This window comes from Micropterus dolomieu, linkage group LG18 (assembly GCF_021292245.1).
Source record: "Micropterus dolomieu isolate WLL.071019.BEF.003 ecotype Adirondacks linkage group LG18, ASM2129224v1, whole genome shotgun sequence".
NCBI classification, from domain to species: Eukaryota; Metazoa; Chordata; class Actinopteri; order Centrarchiformes; family Centrarchidae; genus Micropterus; species Micropterus dolomieu.
This window is the reverse complement of record NC_060167.1, coordinates 30,083,461-30,098,183: the sequence shown is the minus strand read 5'-3', so window position 1 is coordinate 30,098,183 and position 14,723 is coordinate 30,083,461. Positions and strand designations below refer to the sequence as shown.

General features: G+C 40.8%; 2 protein-coding genes, 1 long non-coding RNA gene and 2 other non-coding genes across 5 annotated transcripts in view; 3 read left to right on the top strand and 2 right to left on the bottom strand.

Annotated features, from left to right (window-relative positions):
* stimate (STIM activating enhance) overlaps positions 1–11,766 on the bottom strand; it is an 18,005-nt gene extending 6,239 nt beyond the window's left edge. Inside the window, exons 1-7 of the mRNA XM_046075349.1 lie at positions 10,755–11,766; positions 8,514–8,562; positions 8,316–8,411; positions 8,054–8,175; positions 7,669–7,781; positions 4,640–4,717; positions 4,278–4,421 (exon numbers count right to left, since the gene is read on the bottom strand). Of these exons, the coding sequence (XP_045931305.1) occupies positions 4,278–4,421; positions 4,640–4,717; positions 7,669–7,781; positions 8,054–8,175; positions 8,316–8,411; positions 8,514–8,562; positions 10,755–10,980 (828 nt within the window). The 5' untranslated portion in view covers positions 10,981–11,766. The remainder of the gene's footprint in view (positions 1–4,277; positions 4,422–4,639; positions 4,718–7,668; positions 7,782–8,053; positions 8,176–8,315; positions 8,412–8,513; positions 8,563–10,754) is intronic.
* On the top strand, positions 3,596–3,667 carry trnae-cuc. Its single transcript has one exon. It is a non-coding gene; the product is annotated as a tRNA-Glu (tRNA).
* On the top strand, positions 5,524–5,595 carry trnae-cuc. Its single transcript has one exon. It is a non-coding gene; the product is annotated as a tRNA-Glu (tRNA).
* Positions 10,253–12,566, top strand: LOC123986924. The gene is made up of 2 exons (XR_006829017.1): positions 10,253–10,303; positions 10,622–12,566. It is a non-coding gene; the product is annotated as an uncharacterized LOC123986924 (long non-coding RNA).
* Positions 11,853–14,723, bottom strand: part of sfmbt1 (Scm like with four mbt domains 1) — a 21,382-nt gene continuing 18,511 nt past the window's right edge. The window contains exons 20-21 of the mRNA XM_046075348.1: positions 14,286–14,414; positions 11,853–14,127 (exon numbers count right to left, since the gene is read on the bottom strand). Coding sequence (XP_045931304.1) covers positions 13,987–14,127; positions 14,286–14,414 — 270 coding nt within the window. The 3' untranslated portion in view covers positions 11,853–13,986. The remainder of the gene's footprint in view (positions 14,128–14,285; positions 14,415–14,723) is intronic.

Sequence of the window (14,723 nt, the reverse complement as noted above, 5' to 3'; positions counted from 1 at the left end):
CGGCGTGGCATGGATGCTATCAGCCTGTGGCACTGCTGAGGTGTTATGGAAGACCAGGATGCTTCAATAGCGGCCTTCAGCTCTTCTGCATTGTTCAGTCTCATGTCTTTCATCTTTCTCTTGGCAATGCCCCATAGATTCTCTATGGGGTTCAGGTCAGGCGAGTTTGCTGGCCAATCAAGCACAGTAATCCCATGGTCATTGAACCAGGTTTTGGTACTTTTGGCAGCGTGGGCAGGTGCCAAGTCCTGCTGGAAAATTAAGTCAGCATCTCCATAAAGCTCGTCTGCTGAAGGAAGCATAAAGTGCTCTAAAATGTCCTGGTAGACGGCTGCGCTGACTCTGGACTTAATAAAGCACAGTGGACCAACTCTTGATGCAGTAACTCCAGCCTCAGTCCACTCCTTGTGAAGCTCCCCCACACATTTGAATGGCCTTTTCCTGACAATCCTCTCCAGGCTACGGTCATCCCTGCTGCTTGTGCACCTTTCTCTTCCACACTTTTCCCTTCCAATTAACTTTCTATTAATGTGCCTTGATACAGCACTTTGAGAACATCCAACTTCTTTTGCAATTACCTTTTGAGGCTTTCCTCCCTGTGGAGGGTGTCAATGATTCTGCACAACTGTCAGGTCAGCAGTCTTCCCCATGATTGTGAATTCCACTGAACCAGATTGAGAGACCAATTAAGCTCAGGAACCCTTTGCAGGTGTTTTGGATTTATTAGCTGATTAGAGTGTGACACTTTGAGCCTACAATACTTAACTTTTTCACAATATTCTAATTTTCTGAGATTTTGAATTTGGGGTTTCATAAGCTGTAAGCCATAATCATCAAAATTATATCAAATAAAGGCTTGAAATATCTCACTTTGCATGTAATGAGTCTATATAATATATTAGTTTCACTTTTTAAGTTGAATTACTGAAATAAATGAACTTTTGCACGATATGCTAATTTTTCCGAGTTTCACCTGTATATTTTCACTCACACATTCATACATTTTCACTCTCACATACATATATTCTCCTTTCACATACAGATATTTCTTCACACAATCATACATTTTCACTCTCATATTGATATATTTTAATGCACACATTTTGCTCATGCACATGCAGTTAATGTGCAACATTTAACATTATATATAATATATTTATGTAAGAGAAGAATATATGCATGTAAGAGTAGAATATATGCATGTAAGAGAAGAATATATGCATGTAAGAGAAAAATATATGTATGTAAGAGAAAAATATATGCATGTAAGAGAAGAATATATGCATTTAAGAGAAGAATATACGTATGTAAGAGAAGAATATACGTATGTAAGAGAAGAATACAGGTGCTGGTCACATATCATCAAAAAGTTGATTTATTTCAGTAATTCCATTCAAAAAGTGAAACTTGTATAATGTATACATTCATTCCGCACAGACTGATATATTTCAAGTGTTCATTCCTTTTAATTTTGATGATTATAACTGACAACTAATGAAAACCCCAAAATCAGTATCTCAGAAAATTAGAATATTGTGAAAAGGTTCAATATTGAAGACACCTGGTGCCACACTCTAATCAGCTAATTAACTCAAAACACCTGCAAAGGCCTTTAAATGGTCTCTCAGTTTAGTTCTGTAGGCTACAAATCATGGGGAAGACTGCTGACTTGACAGCTGGCCAAAAGACGACCAATGACACCTTGCACAAGGAGGGCAAGACGTAAAAGGTCATTGCTAAAAAGGCTGGCTGTTCACAGAGCTCTCTGTCCAAGCACATTAATAGAGAGGCGAAGGGAAGGAAAAGATGTGGTGGAAAAAAAGTGTCCAAGCAATAGGGATAACCGCACCCTGGAGAGGATTGTGAAACAAAACCCATTCAAATATGTGGGGGAGATTCACAAAGAGTGGACTGCAGCTGGAGTCAGTGCTTCAAGAACCACCACGCACAGACGTATGCAAGACATGGGTTTCAGCTGTCGCATTCCTTGTGTCAAGCCACTCTTAAACAAGACACAGCGTCAGAAGCGTCTCGCCTGGGCTAAAGACAAAAAGGACTGGACTGCTGCTTAGTGGTCCAAAGTTATGTTCTCTGATGAAAGTAAATTTTGCATTTCCTTTGGAAATCAAGGTCCCAGAGTCTGGAGGAAGAGAGGAGAGGCACAGAATCCACGTTGCTTGAAGTCCAGTGTAAAGTTTCCACAGTCAGTGATGGTTTGGGGTGCCATGTCATCTGCTGGTGTTGGTCCACTGTGTTTTCTGAGGTCCAAGGTCAATGCAGCCGTCTACCAGGAAGTTTTAGAGCACTTCATGCTTCCTGCTGCTGACCAACTTTATGGAGATGCAGATTTCATTTTCCAACAGGACTTGGCACCTGCACACAGTGCCAAAGCTACCAGTACCTGGTTTAAGGGCCATGGTATCCCTGTTCTTAGTTGGCCAGCAAACTCGCCTGACCTTAACCCTATAGAAAATCTATGGGGTATTGTGAAGAGGAAGATGGGATAGGCAAGACCCAACGATGCAGAAGAGCTGAAGGCCACTATCAGAGCAACCTGGGCTCTCATAACACCTGAGCAGTGCCACAGACTGATCGACTCCATGCCACGCCGCAATGCTGCAGTAATTCAGGCAGAAGGAAAAGTATTGAGTGCTGTACATGCTCATACTTTTCATCTTCATACTTTTCAGTTGGCCAAAATTTCTAAAAATCCTTTTTTTGTATTGGTCTTAAGTTAATATTCAAATTTTCGGAGATACTGATTTTGGGATTTTCATTAGTTGTCAGTTTTAATCATCACAATTAAATGAAATAAACATTTGAAATATATCAGTCTGTGTGGAATGAATGAATATAATATCCAAGTTTCACTTTTTGAATGGAATTACTGAAATAAATCAACTTTTTTATGATATTTTAATTATATGACCAGCACCTGTATATTATGAAATGGTACGTCAGGCTTCACTACCACATGAAACTATATTACTGTGAGAAATCAGCAGCTTCATTGTTAAGTTCTACAAATAACAAAACCCTCCATTGCAATGATAACAAAGCAGACTGAACATGCAGTTTTTAAAAAATAACAAGGGTCATCTTGCCACTAATGAAATGTGAGGAGCTCAATTTGGACAAAACTATTGCATTCATAGTGAAGTACTACATAGTGCAATAATAATGCCCTTCCATCTACAGCTTTTGTTTTTGATTAACCTTAAATGGCAAGTAAACAATAAGACTGTTTCAATGAAATGAAGGAACACAGCCCGCCTACCTCCTTCTCTGATGAAGACAAATCAGTGGTTGAAAACATGTGTGCGATAAAAGGTGTACTTTAAATCAGTGTGATGGTGTCCTTCACCTTTGCCTGTTGATTCAAATGGAAGTATTTCTGTGGCAGCCTTGTAGGTGCTGTGACAACAACAATCTACTGTCAACGTCTTAAAGACAACTGTGATTTCACAGTATCCAAGATCACTACTAATGTTTCTGTGCACCACTACCAACACTAGAGGCAGTATGTGGTACCTCCACCACTGTGTGTTATAGGCCACAGATTCCAGACTACATGCTGTCAAAAGCCTAACAGATGTCCCTGGTGGTCTAGTGGTTAGGATTCGGCGCTCTCACCGCCGCGGCCCGGGTTCGATTCCCGGTCAGGGAATACATTATTATGTGTCAACAATCCTGGATCACACACAGTGTGGTAGTTCACACCTGAAGGTCTTAATTTACACACGTAAACAAGAAACCAGATTACAGCAACAAATCAAGCATGTCTCTTAATGTGGGTTTGCTGGAAAATGTTCCTGAGAATGTGCTTAAACCAGACTGGTGTTATGACCTTACGTGTTGTGGGCGTATGAATGGTGTATGTGTGGAGCACAGCTCTGTGTTGAGCTCATCTGCTTTAGAAGCTTATAAAGTAGCAGTGAACCATAATCTAAGCAACCCAACGGCTCTAGGCTATGTTCCTCTTCAGACTGAGTGTGCGCTGAATTAGTACCAGGTACATTTGTCCATAACAGGGTGCCAATCAGTACTGGAGACCAGGAACAGCTGACAGTCAAAAGAGTTTGTCATACTGAGACCAAGGTTCAGAAGCTCAGAAGAGGCTTTTAGAGTAAAGAAAGAGATGGGAGAGGCTGTGTACAATGGGCCTTCAATGATCTACGTCTTGATTGCTGGTGAATTTCAAATATGTGTTATCAATAAAACAAACACCGTTAAGCTAGAGATATTTTCTATATCTGTACTACCACAGTGAGACTTACCTCTGACTCAGAGTCATCATGAGACAGAGCTCGCCTGTAGCGCACCTTGCCGTTCCCCCGAGAGTCTTCCTCTCTCTCCTCCAGCTTTGCTTTTGTCCTGTGCTTCTTCATTAGGAAATTATCTACCACCCAGAACATGAGGGCCTAAAGAAAACACAGAAAATACTGTGGTGAATGAGGTTTCCCCAGAGGGAATTAACGGAGAGATTTTTAAAACATATAAACTGGGAAGACAATGGCCATGGTATAAACAAACAGGGATGATTTAGGTACCCAATGACATATTCTCACCAGACACATTGGTGTCGCAGGAGCTCTAAAATCAGGGTACAAAGAAAAACCCGTAGTAACAGCAGACTTACGTTGACGAAGAACGGAACGATGAGCATGACGATGGCCAGTTCCAGGTCAGGATTCTCTATGGGGTTGAGAAGAGCCAGCTGCGACACAAACATATACAACAAACACAGACATAAGCATACAGAAGAACACTGACAGCACAGCCAGCCTTAGACTTACAGTTCTAAGGTCAGTAGGGAAAACACCACAGCTTCTGCATTCACAGCACTGACTGAATCAGACAAAAACTACCAAACATCTACAGAAAGAGTATGGAAAGTGTTTTAAAGGAGTATTTACCATACGTAATAGTTTGATCAAGGGATCTGTTGAAGGGATTGTTCTAAACCACCCCTTTTAAATTGGGTGATATTTGTTACAGAATCAGATGGTTTATTCTGCCTGAGATGTTTACCCGAACCAGTGTGACTCTCACTGAGTTTACTTTCAGATTACTGGAGGGTTAAAAAAGGCCCTACATAAATGCATGTGTGTGACAACATAAGAAACTTACATGATAAACCATGCATACCTAAACATACACTTTAACATGGGAGGGACTGGAGCACACCGATTATGTTACAGCACCAAATCTGCAGACTACTGTTTTGACAGCTCTTTTCTGTCTTTTATCAGAACAAGAATGAAGACAATTCTTTTGACTCTGATGAACATAGACTAGTTAAACCATTTGATAAAAGTCTTACAATAAAAGCTAAAAATCTATCAGTATGATCATGTCCTTTCACCTGGCAGGCTACATGACACAGCAAACATTTCCTTGTTTATTCACAAAAAATTTCTCCATGAGCATTTAGGTGTTGCACATTGTTGTACATTATAAAATTTGAAATAACAAATGTGATCCACCACTAGCACACACTTCAACAACACCCTCCCCTAGATGTCCCTGGTGGTCTAGTGGCTAGGATTCGGCGCTCTCACCGCCGCGGCCTGGGTTCAATTCCCGGTCAGGGAAAAACTAATTATACAGCACACAGGATAATAAACACTGTAGTATTTCAGATGTACGTGTGTTTGAGCGAGACACATGATTTCACGATCTAGTTAACAAAGATAGTGCTTTTCTAAATACTATGCTCATCATTGATCTATATTCTTATGGAGAGAAGGAGAAATAGCAAGAGTTATCAGAAGGCAGCACCTACAGAATCAAAACTCAGAAATACTTACCTGATCCCCGAGGGGTAATTGTTGTTAACAAAGACTAATTACTTTATAATCCCATGCAGCCAGGGGTGCTGGAGCATGAAGCAAGAGAAAATTGACAAAAGCTTTTGATAACAACTATGATCCACCACTACCAGAGAAACTCACACTCTTCCAGGTGTCCCTGATAGTCTAGTGGCTAGGATTCGGCGCTCTCACCGCCACGGCCCGGGTTCGATTCCCAGTCAGGCAACAAGTTATTATGCCAGCACACTGGATAGTAAACTGTATAGTATTTTAGACACACATGTACAGCATATGAGTGAGACACATTCAGGATTTAAAATATGGACATGTTCAGCTAGAAATTCCTCAAACTGGTCAGCTGCAGTTGTGAGCAGAAATAAACCCCTTCTCGCTGTAGGACTTTAGATCAATGATGAGCATGCATAGTATCTAGAAAAGCACTAACTTTGTTAAATAGATTGTGAAATACAGTGTAAAATCAGGAAAGTATCGCACTCGAGTACACCTGCATGTGCGTCTAAAGTACAGTTCTTGTTATTAGCGTGATGTAAGTGACATACGACATTCCCTGACCGGGAACCAAACCAGGGCTGCGACGGTGAGAGCGCCAAATCCTAACCACAAGACCACCAGTGAAAACACATTGTCAGCTATGTCTTGGAGATTGTGTCTTTGTGAAACATGACATCTGTTTTACTGTTGCTAAAGGCCTTTGCACAATGTCTGTTTCCATAGTTATTTGAGTAATAAGCAACTGTACATCACTCCTGAAGCAAATGATGGTACAGCTATAAACTCCATCACTGCCTGATTTGGCATTAAATAAATGGATGAGCAATCATTTCTTAAAGTCAAACTAATATCCTACTAGTCAGCCCTAAAAAATGTGAAATAATGTTTATCAATGTTTATTAATATTAAATTATTAATTTATAAAATTAACTCCTTGCATTAAATCTGAGGTTACAAGTCTTGGTGTTATCCTAAATTCAGATCTAAGATTTAAGTCCCACATTAAAATGGTGAGGAAAACATAATGTTGAAACACAGCTAAAATATGACCATTTGTAAATCAAAAAGATTCTGAAAAATGGATTCCTGCTTTTATTTCAAGCAGACTCCATTTCTATAATGCACTTTTTACTGGCTTTCAGAAAAAAAGAAAAAAACAAACAAACAACCAAACAAAAACACTGAGAGGCTATTAACCAGAACCAAGAGGAAAGAGCACATTAATCCAGTTTTAGCTGCACTGCAGTCTTCCTGTAACATTCAGTATTGATTTTAAGGTCCTCCCCCTTATATACAAAGCCGTTAATGGACTAGGACCTAGCTACATTGCTAACTTCCTTATTAACCATTTGCCTTCAAGATAACTGCCATCATCTGCAGCTGGTTTAGTTGTTTACTTGATTTATGCATTGTTTATACTATTATTATTATTATTATTATAAGTGCTATACAATTAAAGTTATTATTATAACTAAACCTACCAATATACCCTGCACCTTTAGCAAGCTAAAACAAAACCCACCAAATGTTTTCAAATGGTGCAAACAAGACAAGTGAAAAGATCTTGCTGAGTGAGAGATAGGGCTGCTTCATTTAGTCCAAATACACTATATATAAATGTGTTGTCTTGTTAAAATTTTTTATTTTCCTCGACTAATTCACTTGAGAGGGTCAAAAGGCAGGTTAATAATGGCTCTGGAAAGTACTACAACACTTTTAAGTATTGAGAATTCCTCTTGAACTGGAAAAGATCATTATGATATAAATGGGCACTCATTTCACCTGCTGTCTTTTCAAATCGTTCAAATCACCATATTCTCCAAAACGTCTTTTTTTTTCTGACCTTCTTCCACTGGGGGATGAGGAGGACCAGCATGATAAGGACTTTCTCAAACATCATGATGAGGATGTAGAGGATACACTGGCCCAACCATGCTGTGCACTGCACTGGCTCTCCTACACATACACACACATGCGCACAGGAAAAGAGAGACAGTTACTGTCAAAAAAATTAGAGAGAATATAATTAGATCATGTAGAACAGATCGTTATTAGATATCACTGCTTCAGTGTGACACAAAGTGTTTTGGGGAAACAAGAAGACACTGGCAACGAAAGACATGACATTGCAGCAGTGCAGTATTGAGGGGGCAGCTACTGCCCTCCATTGGGCATTACAGGCATTTTAGGAATGTGCTGGAGCTCCCACTTTTCCACACGGTCCTCACCATATTCTCCAAAACGCAGAGAGTCCCACTGCCTCCATTCTACAATCGCACTGACAGCTCTCACCCCAGCATAGATCAGCAACATGCCCAGAGAAGCATCCAACAGGAAGTTAATGAGGTAACTGAGAAAGACAGAAAGGGAATGTTAGTTAAAGCAGTAGTCAGCACTTTCCTTCACTTGAACAGTTTCTTGGAAATCTTTATGTAACATGCAGGCATCATGGAGCTCTGAGGAGAATCGTGACACACATGATTGACTCACAGTGAGCAGGGATCCTCCTCTGTGAGGTCTGACAGGTAGACATTAGCAAAGTGGATAAACAGCATCCCAATGGCCTGTTTTGAGGTGTCCAGGAACCTGCGGAGAGACCGGACAGTTGAAATGCATCCGAGGCACCCCACCGGGATTCATTTGATGCTTTTGCAGAGAAATGAATGTAAGCTGGCTCAGCTGCCTTACCAGATTCTCCAAGGTCTCCTCTCATGTTTTGGCTCCCTGAAGCGTTTCACTGTGGAGGAAAGAGATGGCCACAAAGAAATTGGGATTTTACCACAGATCACTCATACAAACACAAACAAACACAAAATCACAAAATCTTTTGTTTTCATTGAACCAAGTTACAACCATCCTGCGAGCTGTCAAAGGTCCAATGAGCATTGCGTTGGTTTTGTAAACCTATCTATTTGTTTACTACAAATGAAAATGTCGCCTCGTACTGACATATTTATAATTTAGAAATGAGACAGTGATCTATGAACAAGAACTGAGCAAGAGCAAATGTTGTTGGTCACAGAGGAAGTAGAGCTAGCAGTCAAGAACATGACCTAAACCAGCTAATACCATATGCAGTGCAACAGCTACAAAATTATTAATCCAATACCCTTATTTTTAGCTCACTGCTAAGTTAACAGGAAACAGGGAGATGTTTCTTTCAAGATGGCCAAAAAAAGAGAAGTGGATCTAAATTCTTCAGTGTTTGATCATCTAAATAGTAGCCTGGTCAAGTGTAAAAACGTAGTAATAAAGTGATGAAGATCTAGCTGTCCAGAATGAAACTCATCTGCAGTAGCAAAGTGATAGTCTGTGCAAAACATTGTTCCCCAGGTAACAAACACTACAACTACTGTATGTGTCAATGCGAATGCTACTCTGGGATGTTACGGGAGTTTTAGAAGTCCTGTGTGTAAAAGAGTCTGAGGAGTGTTACGCAAGAAGGCTCATCATTGAGAGCAGTGAAATGTCCAACACAAATAAAGCTCTTGCTGTTCTTCACAATAGTGACTTGTTTTCCATGACACCCCCACTACCCTCTTATGACACAGTGCTGTATGAGAGGGGAACCACATCATGATATCACCGATTTACTTTTCCCAACATCAGACTCTCTCTAAATGAACTGTTCAAAGCTGTGGTACCTCACGGGCCCCTTAACTCACAGAGAACATGTCAAACAATCTTACCTCTCAAAACTTCCACAAAATACTGTGGTGTTGCCCAAACAGTTAAAAAAGGCTTTTAGTGTTTTCATGCTGCAAGTTATACTGCGAGCTGTGACCTCAGTTTCTGCTCTGAGCACAAGTGTGACTTTGGACTAAACACACCCTGCGTGCAGCTGGGAGGAGTAAGCCAAAGCGGAGCTCAGAGAGTTGCCTCGGGCAAAAAAAGAAAAGAAAATGAACAGGTCTAAAATGCTGATTATTCCCCACTGCTGCGAGGCTGCATGGACACACACAAAACTGAGGCTGCTCTCATTAGCTCACACAGATGTCAGTGCTAGCGCCAGACACTGACTGAATGGAGCCATGGCTAAACCAAGAGTGTGATTTTCATCTTTCGATGCCAATGATCTAAATATAATATCAGCCGCCCAGCTCGAACATAAAGCCACCTTAGCTGGACATGGAAACAAACAAACCTGAGCAGATGATTCACAGGGAGAAATGAAACAAGAATGAGCTTGGCGGACAGCAGTTATGAAAAAGTAGTTTGTGCAGTGAGTATATTTTTAAAACGCACACATTAGTTCAGTAGTCAGTAGAGAAATGACTGACTTTTATTGTGAAGCAGTCACAGGGTATATATTGAGTAAAGAATGCTTGAGGTAAATAAACCTCACTCAGCAAAAATTATTCTAAATACATTGTGATACATTGTGTTTTTTTGTCGTCTGCAAATCAGTATCACACAAGTGAATTGAAGCTGGAGGTGCTTCTTGCCGTCTGGGTGAACCTCCAACACACATAAACAAGGTAAGCGGTCTTTGACTCTACCACTGCTCTAGATGACATTTTTCATGACATTTTAAACATAATGACAAAAACCCTTCGTGAGAACAATAGCTGTTCCCTGTTAGGAATTGTACTGACTTAGTTTTAACCTGATAGGGGCAGACTAGATATAACATAGCAGGAAAGGTCAAGTGTGCCAGGAGGTGTAGAGAGTAAGTAAGCAGCTATTATTACAACTACAGCCAATAAAGTAGTCACCAGGTGGAGTGTTACATTTAGTTTTCCAATAGACAGAAAGCCTTTCTTGATCATACTACTGTTTGCCTTTTCCTGTTACAGAGTTGGGGCATGAGCCTCCCAGCTGAGATCAATATCACATTTGATTAACGAGTGATGCTATTGGATCATTGCCCGGTTTCATCAGCAGCTGGAGTCAGATATCTGGCACAGGCAGACCTCTGGTCATACTCACACATCAGCGTGCTAAAAGCCATCACAGCGAGAAGTCCTTGCAGGAAAATGCCAAACGAGTCCATCAAGGCGCCGTTCTCGCACCCCCGGTTGTCAGAACCTGGCGTCGGGCTGGAGGACACCGACGTGTTGGTAAAGGTCACAGCGGGCAGCCCCGCTCCTCCTGGACCTGCCAGTGCCACGTTTCCGAGCTGGGAGACCATGTTGACACCACTAACAGCAGCCATGGGACAGAAGAGGCACACGAGACTAATTAATAAAGCCGAGGGCTGTAGCTTCTCACACTGCAGCGTGCTTCCCAGTTCCCTCCAGCAGTTGGTCAGCTATTGTTACGCTGGACAGTCTTCGGTGAAAGATGGAGGCATCCTCTCCCTTCCAAGCGGGCTCATTCTTCTGCTTCAGACACACATAGTTGTCATTGTTTTGTTATTGGAAAAGTAAAGCCGTCGGTCAAATGGGTTTACAGTAACCCCTTGCAGTAACGTCCTACGCAGCTGTAACTAGTTTGTCAACACGCTTTGAACCGAGCTGCAACATTAAAAATCAATAGCAAGTATAGAAGGTCCTGCAGCAGAAAAAAAACAACGTTATCCTAGCGCGACCTGGGATCTGTGAGCTAACACCGGTAACGCACAGGGGCTACACACGTGTCATGTCGCTACTCCAACAAACCAATCCCGCGTTTATAAGTTACTTTATGTTTTGTGCAGCGCAGGTCAGCCAGTAAGAGGGGGGATTGTGCCGGCAAACGCCCATAGTAAAAAGGGGATCCAGCGGCTGAGATGCTATCACCGTTACCAAGCTAACTAACTCAGTTGCATTAAGCTAACGCTGGGCTAGCAAACTTATATTTTCTCTCAGCCGCTGAAAGCAGCGGGTGCACCGGCTGCTCGTGACTTGAACGCCTGTGAAAACAGCTCGTCGGTATACGAAATAAATGAATGTGAATTATTGCAGGTCACGGCTCGCCTTCTTCCAGCTGCTTTCCTGACCAGCAGTGCCCACTCCTGTTGACAGACGTAACGTCATGTGACAGGCCTGCGCAGCCACGAACTGCATGCTGGGAAATGTATGACAAACACCAGGGGTAGTCTTCACATCAGGTTAACAGTTTTAATTGCAGTCTTTTTAAATAGCTGTTATATTCTTCAACCGTGAAATAAAACGCTGTTCCATTAAATACAGCGGAAACTACAAGCAAAATGGGGGCAAAAAAAACAAAACATTACAATAGATCACACTACAGGAACAATTGGTAGGTAAAAAGAAGAAAAACTTAGTTACAAAAGCATTTTGAATATCTTTAAAACATCACACTTTTCATTAAGTTAATTGTTTAAAATAAGACACTTCAATTATATAAAATGGTTCAAATAACATTACTTATAGCTGAAATTGTTTTAATCATACACTCCATATGAGTTCAGGCCTATTCTGTGCAAATGCACTGTATATTTAGGGCATTTACACATTGCTTATGTGGAAGAGTTAATTGCTCTTTTTTTCTCTAATCACCCTGTTGCACTAGAAGATACTTGATTATATACACTATATACAAACATGCACTGTCATATTTGCATACCACAATACAGTACATGGTTTTCCTTGTGCTTGCAATACAGAATCCTTGCACTGTAAACTGTCCTTACATACAGTAGAAGCCTGAACAAGAAAGCAAGTGTATCTCTTGAGATGAAGGCCCGCTTTACATGTGTTGTTGATTGTATCTTAATCCAGCTGGATAACATTTGCAAATGGTGTTGGTATAGTACACATATCTGGTGTTCACACTAAAATCTAATTCCTTACCTTGCAATGGCTCCCTATGACTTATTTCAAATCAATTATCACTATCTCTAGTTTAATCTTACCTCTGGCTTTCAAGACACTTGAACTGTGACACTGAACTGAACACTGTGAAAACAATTATTTTTGTCTTAATTAATGGGTTTAACAATGTTTTTGAGAATAAGTCTTTTCTTAAAAACATTATAAACCACAAGACAAATGCTTCCAATCTGTTGGTGCTCCAAGATACAGCTTGGATCTTTTTTACTTAAATGATTATGAAAATAATGTAATCATCAATCTGTTTTTTTTAAGTGCTTCAATGTCAGTGCACTGTCATATACAGTGTATACAATTTCATGACATAAATGTTGACCATCTTTTCAGTGAAATTAGACATGAGTGTGAAATCACCTGATTAGGAGGCGGGACCACCTCATTTGATTCCAGCAGACATTACCAAAGGTTGACAGGCAGATACCAAATGTTCTAGGGCTAATGCTGCATTCCAGGCAACTCGGAACTGGGAAATTTCCGACCTCCAACTAGAAAAACTACCCTGTACTTCACGAGTAGCAGCTGAATTACGTCACAAAAGAATGGCAGCTCCCATGGAAGCACACAATGTAAACCATAAACAAAAAAGCAACAAAAAGTACATTTGCATGTATTTAAATTAAAATAATACATACAGTCATATAGAAAAACCTGTTCTGTATGTACATTGATGTAGAAATATGTTAGGCCTATTAGGTAGCTGGCTACAGTAAAGAATCTCATAAAGTCATCTTCTCTCATTGTTTTGTGACGTAATTCAGCTGCTACTCCTGAAGTCGGGGTAGATATTTTTTCTCTGAGTTCACAAGTAGGAAGTCCGACTTCAGGTGGCGTGCCAGGATAGTTTTTCTAGTTGGAGGTCGGAAATTTCCCAGTTCGGAGTTGCCTGGAAGGCAGCGTTACTCACTCTTCCTCAAAGAAAGAGGAAATAAAATAGAAGACTCCGAGGCATTCAGAAGTCATAAATAAATAAAGAAGCCTTTATTAGAGAATAGCTAGAAACCAATCTGTTGCTTGAAAGCAAATCCTTGATGATGGCTTGCTTTTTCTGTTTTTTTTTCCTGTGCAAAACATGCTGTAATTAATAAAGGCTTTTACTTATTTATGGCATCAAAGTGCCTTGAATTCTTCTGCCCTTCAGTCCTTTTCCATGCGTTTCCTAAACAGCACCTGAACTGTTTTGTCTATGTAGCTGTTCTTTGTTCTTTCTTCGATGATCAGAAAATGTTGCATCATCCATCTCATGTCCAGGATTGTCCAACACCATGCGGTAAATGCAGGATTCTGTGTCCAGTGTTTAAAAAGTCAGAATGGGAAAATACAGCGTTTTTTCACAGGATTGACACAAAGAACAGGATATAGCCACGCCAATGTTCATTCCCCGTCAGCTACGTAGCAAACTGTTGATAAAATGCCAGCTTGACCCTCTCAATGTGGTGGCACAGCTTTATGGCCGGTCCCAGCTTCAGGTCCATACACTCTTGCACTGTAGGGAGGTTCAGCAGCAGCAGCGCCTGTCCGTCAATCTCCTACAACATAAATTCATACGAGATGCAGTTTCTAAAATTAGTGTTTAAGTGATGTTTTCTATTTGTGACTGTGGATACAATACAAGTGCATTTATTTCAGTAGAGGGGAGTGAGCTCTCATCCCAAGTCAGGCCATTACGCCTGTGAGTATTTCTTACCTGATCTAAGAAAATCCGTGCAAGAGGTGCACAGTCAGTGGTCCTGATGAAGCGAACCACATCAGTAACACTCCACTCCAGTGGGCTGGTGTCCAAACACAGCTTCTGAGGAGGCTCAGTCTTTGAGGTCTATAAACACACAGACGGGATGAGTCAGTCACAAAGATACTCAGAGATCTCCCAGCTCAAGTAGAAAGGCTCACAGCTCATTTGAACCTTTACATTTGATGATCAGACCTGAGCATGCAACAAAATAATCGCTGGCTGTTTCAGTCTTGTTGATTTCATCAGAAGCTGTTTAGAGCAAGTTGAGGTCACAGTGAAAACATAATTTTTTTTTATTTAAATGGAGGAAGAGAAAGGCAGTATTTGATGGAAGGGGAGGGATTGTGCAAAAATCATACATTTTGTACAAGCGTGTTTTGTACACATTATTTT